Source organism: Caretta caretta, chromosome 20 (assembly GCF_965140235.1).
Source record: "Caretta caretta isolate rCarCar2 chromosome 20, rCarCar1.hap1, whole genome shotgun sequence".
Classification (NCBI taxonomy): domain Eukaryota; kingdom Metazoa; phylum Chordata; order Testudines; family Cheloniidae; genus Caretta; species Caretta caretta.
In genome coordinates this window covers 1,869,790-1,883,425 of record NC_134225.1, presented here as the reverse complement: position 1 = coordinate 1,883,425, position 13,636 = coordinate 1,869,790, and the positions used below count along the sequence as shown (strand labels likewise).

The 13,636-nt window shown below is 41.6% G+C and overlaps 1 protein-coding gene across 2 annotated transcripts in view; it reads right to left on the bottom strand.

Moving 5' to 3' along the window:
• Positions 1–13,636, bottom strand: part of SPATS2 (spermatogenesis associated serine rich 2) — a 43,437-nt gene that overhangs the window by 22,304 nt on the left and 7,497 nt on the right. The window contains exon 2 of one of the 2 annotated variants that reach the window (XM_048831548.2): positions 12,923–13,204. The exons of the other annotated variant lie outside the window; for it this stretch is intronic. Within the exon in view, the coding sequence (XP_048687505.1) occupies positions 12,923–12,947 (25 nt within the window). The 5' untranslated portion in view covers positions 12,948–13,204. The remainder of the gene's footprint in view (positions 1–12,922; positions 13,205–13,636) is intronic. 2 annotated transcript variants of the gene reach the window in all.

Here is a 13,636-nt window from a genome sequence, read left to right as displayed (position 1 = left end):
ATGGATTAAGCCCTCGTTGTGTTTGAATATTTCTTGTAAAGGACCCTGGAGAACTTCCTTTCCTTGATCCATGCTGTATACATCAGTTATTGCAGGGTCGCACTTCCAAGTGTTCCTATAGAGCAGGGGTGGCCCAACTGCATCTCTTTTACCATTGAAGTGCGGCTTATGGAGCCCCGCCCCACATTCTCCACCTACCAGACTGGGGGGGGAGCTTGGGACCTCTGCCGTGCAGCAGGGTGGCCGGGTAGGGGCTTCTGCCCAGCGGGGAAGGGAGTCTCAGGGCTTCTGCCCAGCAGGGCACACCTGCCAGGGTTTGGGGCTTCAGCAGGAGCAAGGCTGAAGCCCTAAGCCCTGTCAGGCACACCCTGGCTCTCAGACTTCTGAAGACTCTTGTAAGGATCAGTAAGTTTGGCCACCTGTTATAGGGGGTTGTTTGCTCTGAGCTGGCTTGATATGGCTGAAATGCATCAGAGAAGGGATAGCAGTTAAATTACTCATCTCTCTTACCCTTAATAAAATCCTGATTCCCATTAAAAATGTTATCACCATATCAACGTACACCTTACTCTCATGAGAAGACACGCTCTCTTCCAAAGCCTGAGTTCGACGTACAAATAGAATATGAGACATTTAGTACAGAATAAGTTAGGCCAGATCTCCATAGTGTTGAAACGTAAACCACACAGCAGCTATCCCATTGATTTGATGTGACAAACTCCAGAGACAATGCTAACCACCTAAATTGCTTCTTTGTTTGTAACCTTGTCTCCTCCAGAGAGGCAAATCAATAAGGAAGATGTCATTGCAAGTCTAGTTCCATGCTCGTATTATACCACTATTTATCACACAAATTAACGCTGGCTTCTTTAAACAGCTGCACTGAAGAGATCAGAAAGAGAATCCACTCTAGCAACATTCCATAGCACTTGGTCTGCTCTTATGACAACTCCAGTGATTAGTTTCTCCAATGCATGGCACACACGTCAGAGCTGATATAGAAGAAAAGCCAACTGCATTCAACAAACACGTTAGCATAGTAGATATGTATCTTTCCATTTTAAATTCAAATACAGTTGTTTCCTGCCCAGCTTTCTCTTTGTACACACACCAAGAGCTATAAGAGCTGTGCAGTAACCCTCATTCATTTCAAACCACATTCCTGAGACTGGTTTCAGAGTAACAGCCGTGTTAGCAAAAAGAAAAGGAGGACTTGTGGCACCTTAGAGACTAACCAATTTATTTAAGCTACAGCTCACTTCATCGGATGCAACTGAGACTATGATCAGCCACAGCACAAGAGACATTGTCAGGTTTGGCGACATTCCGTAAGCATGTCTCACACTACTCAACACTCCCTCTAATGCTCTCAATTATCTATTCAATATCATTGCTTAAGTGCACCTGAAATGTTAGATAAACACTATGATATTTATGCAACTGATAGACCCTTTCAAACTAAACAAGTCTCTCCAGTGGAAAACCAGAAGGCATATTATCTACAGCAGCAGTGTCTCAGTGCGCAAGCTTTCAAAAGATGACACACAAAAGAAACCAAAGTACCAACAATTAAAGCAAGGACCTGATAGCAAGTCAGACTCTTGCAGTGAGCATTGGTGAAGATAGACAGAATCTTCACACTCTCTGCATATGTGGAGCGCCAATATCTTCATTTAATGCCTTGTTAACAAATGACAGGTTTCAGAGTAGCAGCCATGTTAGTCTGTATCCCTAGCAGGGTGCTGGAGCTATAGCCTACTAAGACTCACAAGGTAATGAAACAATTGTTTATGTAACACAGATGTGAGGCAAAGAATAGTGCAGATAGCTGCATGTCTGTCTTCGACGTTGCCTCTGCACAGCAAGGGGAAGGGTACATATATCCTGACCAGCAAAATGCAGGACTTGAGGGACCTGTAAACGCCCTGTAACATTCAAATACTGTTTCTAAAAGGTTTGTGGCCAACCACATGACTCCTCCAGTTCTGTAAGGACAAAGCAGAGAGAGTGACTTGGTAAGTAACCCCTTTTCCTCCCCCTCCTGAATTGCCTGGGCCTGACTGCACCACTGTGTTTACAAAGTGTCCCATCCCTCAAAGACCAGGCAGTGTGTCTTGCGTGGGCAACAGTGAAATATGCACTACAGTGAACTAAGCAAGCAACCTAGGCAGGAGTTTCTATACTAGTAAAAGACATGGGGGATGTCCAGTCTAAATCTTATGCTATGCTTCAGTTGTTCGATGCTCCATCTCCTGTTATTCCTGACAGCAAGTATCCTCTGCAGGCAGCACACTAAATATTTAGTGCTAAGCATTCAAAGGGTTATAATCAACAATAAAGAATGCCTTCTTATAGGGTCAGAAAAGTTAGTGATGGAGACACATACAATTTCCAATTCCTTATTGGCAAACAGCCCTGGATTGTCCAGGTTTAAACGCCTTACTCAACGTGCCTGCTTCCAGTGCGCGCTGACGCCATAGCTGCTCACTTGACCTATGAAGCCAAGTCCCTATTTCCCATTAGCCCTGCAGAGACAACACAGCTCGGGGAGATTGAGCTGGGTTCTAGTCTGGCTTGTGCAACACCACTAGAAGTCTGATTCACGAGCGTAATGTCCTCAGTGACAAATCAGAACACAGGGGGATTTTCAGATTCCACAGTTTGTGGCAACAGCAGCTAGAAAAATAATCTTTTAACTTGTAGGCTAAGATTATTAGCCCTGGATTCATTGAAGGTGAATAAAAACAAAACCTACCCTCATTTTTACAATCCCTTTACGGACTATAATTCACTTTATAGGGTGTCTATTGTGAGAAAAATGCTAGTTTCTAGCATAATTTTAGCATGTAGAATGATCCAGCATCAACAACATAAGATTGAAAAAAGAATTCTCTTGATTTCCAGAATCCTTGGAAGAGGCTGTGAACAAGTTCAGATATTTCTTTAGCTTGTCACACAATTCTAGCCTTTCTATCCTCACAAAAACACTTGGGACAAAAATGACACTTTCCTTAAAAGAGCCTGCCTGGTCAAGACAGAAGTTACAAGACCATGATACAGTCAATGAAAAGATTTTCCTCACAGAAAAGTACTTCTGAAATTCTGGGAACTAAAGTACTTTCACTGCTGGACTGTGGCCAAGTAATAGCTCAGAACATTTTACTTGATAGCTAATAGATGCTACATTAGATTACATCAAACATGTTCTGAAAATGGAGACCTGTCTTGTCTACAAGGTAGAGTGGTGAACATACTTAGTCAAAATCTTCCTTCACGTGGCTTGTCTGGTTACCCTCTGGCCCTGTGGTAGATGATCATGTGCCATTACCTACTGCCTGGTGTGGCACACTATGTCAACACTGGCATCAAGACTCTGCTTAGATCCCATTCTTATGAGAGCTCATCGAAAGCCCAGTTAGAAGTAGCATAAATTTTTCAGTTAGGCAGGCAAGAGGACAAAGCTCCCTTTGGTTTCTGTTCCCTGCCTAACGACTAAAATCATGCTCCAGACAAATGGCAGATTCTTCTGCCTGTCCTAGTAAAGACCCTAGCAACTGCCTGACTATGGGGAATTATGTAGCATAGATGCTTGAAATCCCACCCAATAAAACTTCAGCTAAACTGTGAAACATTTATAGTCATGGTGGCTTTTCAGGTCAGTGGTAACTGCTCTCACTCTCTCTGGGATAACACATAAAACCTTAGCTAATATGAAATAAAAAGCTATTTAAGAAATGGAATTTTACTGCAGGCTAAGAGCAGCTTGAATTTGCTCTAATTACAAGTTCTCTTCAGCTGTTCCTGGATCACAGCGATCATTAAAAGGCAATGGTGGATATTGCAGAGAAGACCAAACCTGAATGATCACTGAGCACTATTTTCCTAGGACAAGGTGAATTTATCTCAATGGGATTAGGCGGATTAAAAAAAATATTAAAAAATAGTATTACTTTACCATTGATCGTCTACCACCTCCTGGGGTCCCGGAAAGACAAGGAAGAGCTGTGCAGAAATTAACATCTCAAAATTCTTTGCAAAAAAATGCTACATAAAACTATTCTCTACGCCTTAAATACCAAAAGTTGTCACGGCTTCACTGGCACCAGGACTCGAGACATCATGCTTTAAGAAGGCACAATGCGACAAGTCTATTTTAAAAGAGTAGATACATGTGGTGCTCCACTTTTATAGCTGTTTGTGTATTTTAGCAGAGTACCTTGCTGTGCTTCCCACCTTTGTCCAAGTATTGCTCCTGTTTTACAGCAAAGTGAATGGAGCCACGGATGTGAAGTACCTTCCACAAAGTTACACAGCAAGTCGAAGGCAAAGCTGGGACTAGAACCCAGTGTGACGGGTTGGATCACAGAAACCCCCTTGGGGCTGCCACCTGATGTGCCAAGACAACTTCTGCCCCTGCTTTCCCTGCCCTCCCAGCTTGGGACTCCAGCACCCTGTCTTGCTGAGCCAGACATGCCAGTCTGCTCCAACACAGACCCAGGGTCTGAACCACGAGCCCCAAAGCTGCAGACTGAATGGAAAGCAACTTCAGAAGTGTTCCTGTCTTTAACACTCAGATGCCCAACTCTCAATGGGGTCCAAACCGCAAATAAATCTGTTTTACGTAGTATAAAGTTTATACAGCGTAAAACGGATTTATTTAGGTTTCTGTGATTCAACCTGTCCCACCCAGATCCCCTAACTGCCCGTTGCTGCTCTAACCATGAGAGAGGGCACTGTTTCCCCTCCATCACCGATCATACAGCACCAGAATAAAAGTATAGAGCAACATTATAAAAATTCACACTTTACCAAGACTGAATATACATCAGATTTACAAAGTGTAGCTTAACCACAGCATTTCAGGTTGTGGAGAAGACAAGTTAAAGTCTCCTGCATGGTTTTTGCTCTGAAATGGTAACTTGTACCTTTCTTCGTGGTCCCTGGGCAAGAACATCTTTTTCATGCACGCATCTATTCTCACACAAATGAAAACACTAAGATAGGATTTTAAAAGACAGGTTGGTTAATAAACTTGTATCTTAAACGCCTCCTCCCACCCCAAATCACTTACATACAGCCTGCTCAGATAAAGAAATCCAGGCGTGAGGCCTCAATCTGTTTCTCTGGAAGTTATTTTTAACAGCACAAGGGCCCTGTTGTGATCTCACTGTATTGTCAGCCAGGGGGGAAAAGTGGCAGCTACACACAAGGAGTCTGTCTAGACAAAAATATCACTTACTTTCCTCAAACAACATTTTAAATACATCTCCAAGTAGGATATGGCCTCTATAAAGTAAGAAATAGGAAACACTGTATTTGAAGGTTGTCAGCTCATCAAATTTTAATTAAAAACTCTGATTGACAGTCTTATATTGTCTACCACCATGAAACTCTGCATGTTGTGATTCAAAGAATTCCTACACAGGTGAGCAGATTACACCTGCCAGCTACAGGATCCTCGAGTTTGATACCTGTGAGATGGGAATGGAATCCTCTTCTTGAGGAATACACTGAGCTTTTAATTGGCCAGCAAGCTGCATTTCCAGTGTACAGACACACATTCATTTGGAGGTTGAGGGGTTGGAAGAGAACAGCACTAAAAAAACATTAATATTTTAAAAGGTGTCATGTTCTCCCCAATAATCTAGCTACAAAGAAACAGGGTAAAGAATCTCTGTACGCTAATTAGTGCTGCCAGAGAGCCTACAATGTTAGCCATTGCAGACAGCCGAGGCCTACCCAAATATGCGAAGATGGCATTTTGACTCTAAAGCCAGACATTTCAAACCTGACAGTTTAGTCTCAAGGTAAAACTCCAATAAGACATAGGGAAAGTTGATGGTATGAAGACAGTGCCCTTAACAGCACAGCACTTCCTTTCCAGGAGACAGGTGGAAACCATTCCAAAGCATCTCTAACTACTCATCCAGTTATTACCAACTGATTCAATTTAGCAGTCACTGGCTCTCCACAACTTACAAGTGACAGTAATCACAGCTGACAATTTTAACCCAAGCCCTGCACATCGTTTTGAATTAGCAAGTAATGCACCAAGAGAAGAAGGAAAACCTTGCTGCCTTCAGCTGGCTGAAACCTAAGAAATAAACCATAATTTAACCAGCAGAATTTTCACTTCACTCCATGTAGTTCCCATCTGCATCTGGAACATGACAGCAAATTAAATTACAACTGCACGTTTCCAGCTACTTTTCTAAAGACAAGGCTGTTAATACTCCAATACACAAAGTGTAATGGTATAAAAAAAATCCAGCAACTTCTTACTCCACCTTTCCTCTCTGTGCAGCATCTCTTCATGTCAAATCTGTTGACTTTACTTACAAGCCAAGTTTTTACTCCTGTCAATGACAGAGGAGCACGTTGGAAACTTTTATCCCTTGTGCATTATCAACAAAGCTACCAGCAAAGTTCTGAGCTGCAGAATCTACTGCCTATGTCAGAGGCAGAAAGAACTCTGCTGAATTATTCGGATCACACGTTCAAATTCGCAGGATGGACAGTTTAAAAGGTGGTCTTGATTTATAAATTGAAAAATATTGCTAATGAAGGTCACCAAAACAAAATTAATAGGAGTCCCCCATAATCTGATTATCCATTTCCTGCAAAAACTTTGAACTCTGCCCAGAGAGCGGCAGCTTTTCTGACACATCCGCCCTTGGCTCGCATGCCGAGCAGCGGCGTCCCACAGGAAAGAGCAGAGCGCCGTGCATTAGTGGGGGCCAGCTGGGAAACGAAGGTGAAGGAAAGAGCTCGGCAACACAAGTAGTGACGCTATTATTGCGGGTTTCAGAGTAACAGCCGTGTTAGTCTGTATTCGCAAAAAGAAAAGGAGTACTTGTGGCACCTTAGAGACTAACCAAGAAAGTTTAGTGTCCTTTTTCTTTTGTAGAGAAGCAAAGTGTGCGTTGTAAATGGCTTGTCTAGTTTTAGTAAAATCCAGCCACGAGGAAGTTTGTGTGGAAGGTTGGTTTTTTATGAGAGTATCCATTTTTGAGAGCTCATTCTTAATCTTTCCCTGTTTGCTGTAGAGGATGTTGATCAGGTTCGTCTCTAAGGTGCCACAAGTACTCCTTTTCTTTTTGCTATTATTGCGGGCAGCGATGAATCAGCAGCGCCACCGAACTACCCAGAGTATTCACTCTGCCAGTTAGCGCCCCTGAGAGCCTCCCCTTTGATTCACCAAGCAGCTCCACAGGGAATAAGTTAGTCACAAGTTTAAATGAAGCACGCGGTGTAACCGAGATACAGTCCTACAGCTGGACTCAAGAAGCTACATTTCAAATGGAGATTCTAGGACTGCATTCCAGTGCAGTGGTTTCTTGGCAGTACTGATCTTTCAGTAAGAAATTACAGTCAATACAGCATTATGCAAAAGATACAAAGTGAATATGCACCAATACTTTGCATGCAAACTTTCAAAAGATTTTAAAAATACCCTTCTGAGTAGTTCAGAGGAAAATTCTACTCTCTGATGCTTCAATTAGGAGAAACAGATGGACCCATGATGTGGTTTCAAAACTGCTGCGTTATTAAAAATAGTTACAGCCCCTCTTACAAATCTTTCAATAGTTCTCACTGAGGCTTTGTTATAAAGCAGAGGTGGCTTTTTTGAGGGAAAAGATACATCAAAATATCCAAGAATAAAAATATTCCCTCACTAGCCAGGTATTTTGTTTTTTAAACAAAGCAGTTAAAATCTGGGTTGACTAAGTTAGGGCTACAAAACAAAACAATTAAAGATCTAATTGAAAATTTCAGTCCAGGTTCAAACATCTCTATTGACTCTGACCCTGTATCCCTGCTTGCTGTCCACATGTATGTTCCAGGTACGTGGTGTGTCCCCAATACTCCTCTGTAGGCTCTCCACATGACCTCCTGCTACAAACCCAGTGGGGGCTCCTCATATAGGCAAATGAAGCAGGCTTCCCACATTCAGTAAGGGACCTGCAGGCCCCCACAATTAAAGTTTCTCACAGATAACTGCTTTCCTTGCCCCTTTCCAATTCTCCCTTATACATTTCTCAGGCACGCTCCCTATCTCGCTAGGATAATTCCCCTCTGCTATCTCCAGATGCATTTTTCTCTTCAAGTCTGTTCATCAGTTTAATAGTACGGTGTTGTTGCTACCAGTGAAATTTAGTAGTCAAATCATTCATGACTCAGTATTTCAGCCCCTGAACGTCTATCATTTCAATACAGCATTTTAAAGTTATCCAAGATTATCCTATGCAGTAATGTTCCCCAAGAATACTAACCTCTCTCAGAGTCCTTCTATAGATAAATCCTGACTTAAGGACCAGATCCTTCCAGCAGAAGACCATTTCAATGTAAAAGTTCCCAGGAAAATCATTGGAGAACAAGAACTCCTTTCTTCAGGTAAAAAGCTTTCATTGTGAAATCCACTCACATTAAAATGTTTATTGATAAAACGATTCTACAGCAGCAGACAAGTCAGGTCAAAACAAATACTTAGAAAACTGACAGGATGTTTCAGAGATAAGAGGTAAATTTGTCAAAAGGGCGTAAGTGCCTTAAGGAGCCTACATCTGATGTTCAAAAGTGACTAAGGCACTTGGTCTAAATCGCACTGAAAGTTATTGGCACTTTGGCTCTTCAGTGCCTAAGTCACTTTTAAAGATGGGCATTAGGCATTTTTGAAAGTGTTACCCAAAGTTCTTCAACGTTTATGTAACAATATTTTGAAGTTCTATTGTTCAAGCAATTTGAGTTATAACTACCTTCTCTCCAAAACAATACAGTTTGCAAAAGGTTTGAGAAAGATTAGCTGTAAACCCAAAATTCCTTGACCAATTTCCTTCGCCTGTTCAGAAAATTTACTAAGATTCAAATCACAAGGATTTCTTTTAAAGAAAGTCTGAAGAGTATCTACAAAGCTTATAATCGCAATCTTATTACAGCCTTAACTATAAAACGGTCTACCAATCCATCCACCAAAAGTCTCAATAATTAACAATTACCCCAGCAGTGTATCTTCTACAATAAAGAGGACAGGCATAAGATAGACACAAGAACAAGGAAAGCAAGGACTAGAGAGAAAAGGAAGAAAGGAGGAAGTTTATTTCCACCAGGAATAGTTATTATCTGGAACAAAGCTACTTAAATAGTTACAATGAGGAGTCAAAGTGTGTAAGCAAAAAAGATGATGGCTAATTCAAAAGAAGAAATGGACCTAACAACATACCTGTTATTCTAAACGACCCTATATGTACATACTGAATACCTCTCCAGGCCAAATAGCTCCAGCAGCGCCCAAGGCAATATCAGTTTGCTAGAGGTAACTGGTACACTTTGGGACACAGGATGTGAGAATATCAAGTGTGGACAGCTGGGGGTGAAACGAAACCAGATGGCTATTTGCATATTTCCGTGGTCTGTGAACGAAATGCACTCGTGTACATTTTGTGGCTATTATAGGGTGCTACAGGTTGTGCAAAAGCCGTGACAAACGTAGGCAACAAAACCCTATTTTAGTGTCGTTCGGCGCGGCAGATACAACTGACAGGCCAAAAAGTGCTTGTGTAGACTGTAAAGCTACTTCATTCGGTTCATAGCTAATCTAGGCACAGCTGGATGCTAGATTAAGTATTATGTGACTGTTGTGCCCAAGGAAGGTTGCCCAACACACCAGAAAGACTTTTATCTGGACTCGGTAAGGAAGCAGGATGGTGGTGGGGGTCACAGTATGATTCTGTTCATAAATATTCATTTGAGATACAAAGAGCAAACAAACCTCATAACGTACACAAAAGAGATTTTCTCAAAGAAAGATTTAATAGGGAACAGTAGTCCCAAGAAGATCAAAATTAAGTACTTGCATAAGCATTTGTAGGAGCAGAGCTTTAATTAAAACAAATATTGGTTTCAACCACCATGATAAAGCTAATATTTATTTTCTTTGTCAGGGATAAATCAGGTACCCAATTTTGCCAATTTTTTGTTTGTTTAAGATTGGCAGCTCAGGCAAAACAGTAAATTAATCGGAAAACCAGGTAGGTTCAGAGACCGAATAAAAGCTTCATTTCCCTAAGTAAAAATTCTTTGGCACTATTATTTTGCAATAATACACTCAAATGAAGACGAGCAGGAGTTCACTCGTCCATAAATTGTGGGAATGGTATAAAAATCCATTAAAATATAAAACACAAAAACACACCAGCTTATCACCAACTGATTTTAACATCTTCATAAATTAGCACTGACTTTACTATGCGCCTGTTAGTCATCTATTTCTCCACTGACCTTTGTTCTCCGGGATACAAACAAATCCGGTTACAGGAATAAAAACCTATACCATCGCAGGATGGCAAGTGTGCTAATCATTGCAAATGAGATGTCACTCACTAGTATAAACTATTCCGTTATGGTATCTATTTCCAGACATTACAGCAGAGCCTACTAATGTGACCATAATTAAGGTGGTATTAGCATTTAAAACACCCTGGAGAAATCATATACTCTAGAACTAACATTTAAGCCTAAGTCAGAAGTTGTCAAACTTTTTCATAGGGTGGACCACATCTGTCATTGCACTCTAACAGCTGGCAACAAGGAGCATCCAGCCAGGATGGGAAACTCTGATGTAGGATCAAGCTTGGTATTAAGCCAGAATCTCAAAGACCAAACCATAACCTTTGAGGGCCACAGCCAGGGAGCAAGTCTTTTAAGTACAGTTGGTTACTCTACAGTGATGAAATGTCCATATGTTTAGTGTACTTTTGGATCCCACGTCAAAGACTTCATATTTAAATGGTCTCTGGTTTGAATCCAGTTCAGGGAATTGGTGACCAAAAGGTGGCCTCACACATCATCTGGCATCTGTTCAATGTCTATAAAACAACTAGGCGGTTTCAAACTGGTTCCGAGTGGGTAGGTGCCCACAGCCTCAATCCACAATCACAAGTGGTGCCCTTGTTTAAAATTCCAGCTGATGACCGAATCCGGGTAGAATTATAAATAGTAGGCTCACGAAAAACCCACACAAACTTAGGCCATCTAGCCTAGTCTCTGAATTTTGGCATGGAGACCAACCTACTTTCCCACTCCCAGAAGTGATCCCTAGGGCAAGGGGAAGAGTGTCTTACAACGGCAGTATGAGGAAACTGCACAGTCACTGCCCCTTCTTTGGAGAGAGGACATCAGTTCATCCTGTCATCAACCCAGAAGCTTTTGTTAGCTCCAACATGGACAAAAACTTTTGTCTAGAATTTGGTCTAAACACTTATGCAAGAAGCTGGAAAAAACAGCAGAAATATTAGAAGGGTCATTCAACTTAAAAAATAAAAATAAAAATCAGACCTCTGTCCAAACATCTTCACTTGTAACCCTAAGACCCTGTTTCTGCAATGTTCTGTGTGCAATGGACCCTGCAATTGCACGGAACTCCATTTCCTTTATGCAGACACAGAGGTTTGCCTGTGTCCATCCCACTGCAGGATCATAGAATATCAGGGTTGGAAGGGACCCCAGAAGGTCATCTAGTCCAACCCCCTGCTCGAAGCAGGACCAATTCCCAGTTAAATCATCCCAGCCAGGGCTTTGTCAAGCCTGACCTTAAAAACCTCTAAGGAAGGAGATTCTACCACCTCCCTAGGTAACGCATTCCAGTGTTTCACCACCCTCTTAGTGAAAAAGTTTTTCCTAATATCCAATCTAAACCTCCCCCACTGCAACTTGAGACCATTACTCCTCGTTCGGTCATCTGCTACCATTGAGAACAGTCTAGAGCCATCTTCTTTGGAACCCCCTTTCAGGTAGTTGAAAGCAGCTATCAAATCCCCCCTCATTCTTCTCTTCTGCAGGCTAAACAATCCCAGCTCCCTCAGCCTCTCCTCATAACTCATGTGTTCCAGACCCCTAATCATTTTTGTTGCCCTTCGCTGGACTCTCTCCAATTTATCCACATCCTTCTTGAAGTGTGGGGCCCAAAACTGGACACAGTACTCCAGATGAGGCCTCACCAATGTCGAATAGAGGGGAACGATGATCAGGGCCTAAGATTGTTACGACTGAAACAGATTAGAGACAAAGTTATGTTCCTCTAGGATTTCAGCTTGTTTACTTTGTGCATTTGACAGCATGCTGTAGCTAGTCAGTCCCACCATTTCCCTGTTGTCTTTCACAGAGCAAGAAAAGAGAAACATTTCAAAAAAATAGGGCAGCAATTTTAAAGACAAAAACTGTCAGGACTACTTGGAGGCAGGTGTAGTACCTGAGATGAATTTTAATATATATTTTTTAAAAGGACTAGATTCCAACTTGACAGTATCCCTTTAACTCTGAGATGTTACTATGCATGTATAGTCATTCTTCATGAGTATTTTAACTGCACACAGAGCGCGTGACAAAGACACCACCACACCACTTCTGAAAGGAAGCAAACTTGGTCATCACTTCTGGAGTGAAAGAATGATCATACAAAATGCTAATGGACCACAGAATGCCCATAACTTCATCAAGTCCATTGCGTGATATGGACCTCTATTCAAACTCACACATGCAACAGCGAAACAGTGTCCCCACAAGAGATTATTTTGCTTCTAGAAGATCACAACTATCAATCCAATTCTCTGATCTTATTTCCATACAGGCTGATTGCAAATACAGTGCAACGTTCATGCTGCACTGGAATGGCCTGGAATCAGATGCTATCTGGATGAACAACTGAAGTGTTAATGGAAGCAAGACAAAAGCATTAACTATATGGAGTACACTGAAATAGTGGGGACAAGCTGACAAGTTATGTTATCAAATTTGGAAGGGGAGGGGAAGAGCAATTATCCTCCAAAGCTGTCAAAGTTTTTCCAAACTGATCACTTCAGAACCAATAACCATATTAACTGATGCATGATCCAGCCAAGCACACCTCATTCACATGTAATCTTACCTTTCTGATTTTGTTTCTTAGACATCCCTGCGTATTTGTTTTTATGATCAATTAATTATATGAGGGGGGAAAATAGTTCTCTCCCTTGAATGATGTGGCTGACAGCTGCAAGTCACACGTTGTCTCGTATCAAACGGGAATGGCAAATATCTGGCGGGGATGGCAAATGGGAGCTAGAGAAACCTGCTGACTGAACAGCAAAGCACTCTAGGCTCCTTCCTCTCAACACCAACTTATCAGGATGCCCGAAGGTAGCAGCTCACATTGTCCTTTTCACAGATTCTGAAAGTAAAAAAAAACAAACCAAAAAACCAAGAAAGGAATTAAGTTAGAAAACTCCCGCTGTATTACAGGAACTCTCATAGGGTACTGGGCTCTTCTGGGCAATGCTTTTTAAAAATAAAATTTATGTTGCTTAGAGGGCACTGTAAAACTACCAGTTAAAAAATAAATAAAGCTAAACCCAAAGCAGCAAGGTCTCTAAAGACTTTGCCTTGCGTTTCAGCAATCTTGCAGTACTGGAATTCAGAGTTAGTGTAGCCTTTACAAGACAATTTTATTGAAGCACAAAAGCATTAGGGCCAATTTATAACCCATTATAAAAACAGCTGTCTAAACGGATACTAGCATGGAGATAAAGTAGTGTTAGCACATTCAATTTGAGCAAGGCACAACATTGCTTTGGTTTTTCTCTCACCACACCCATAGATTCTG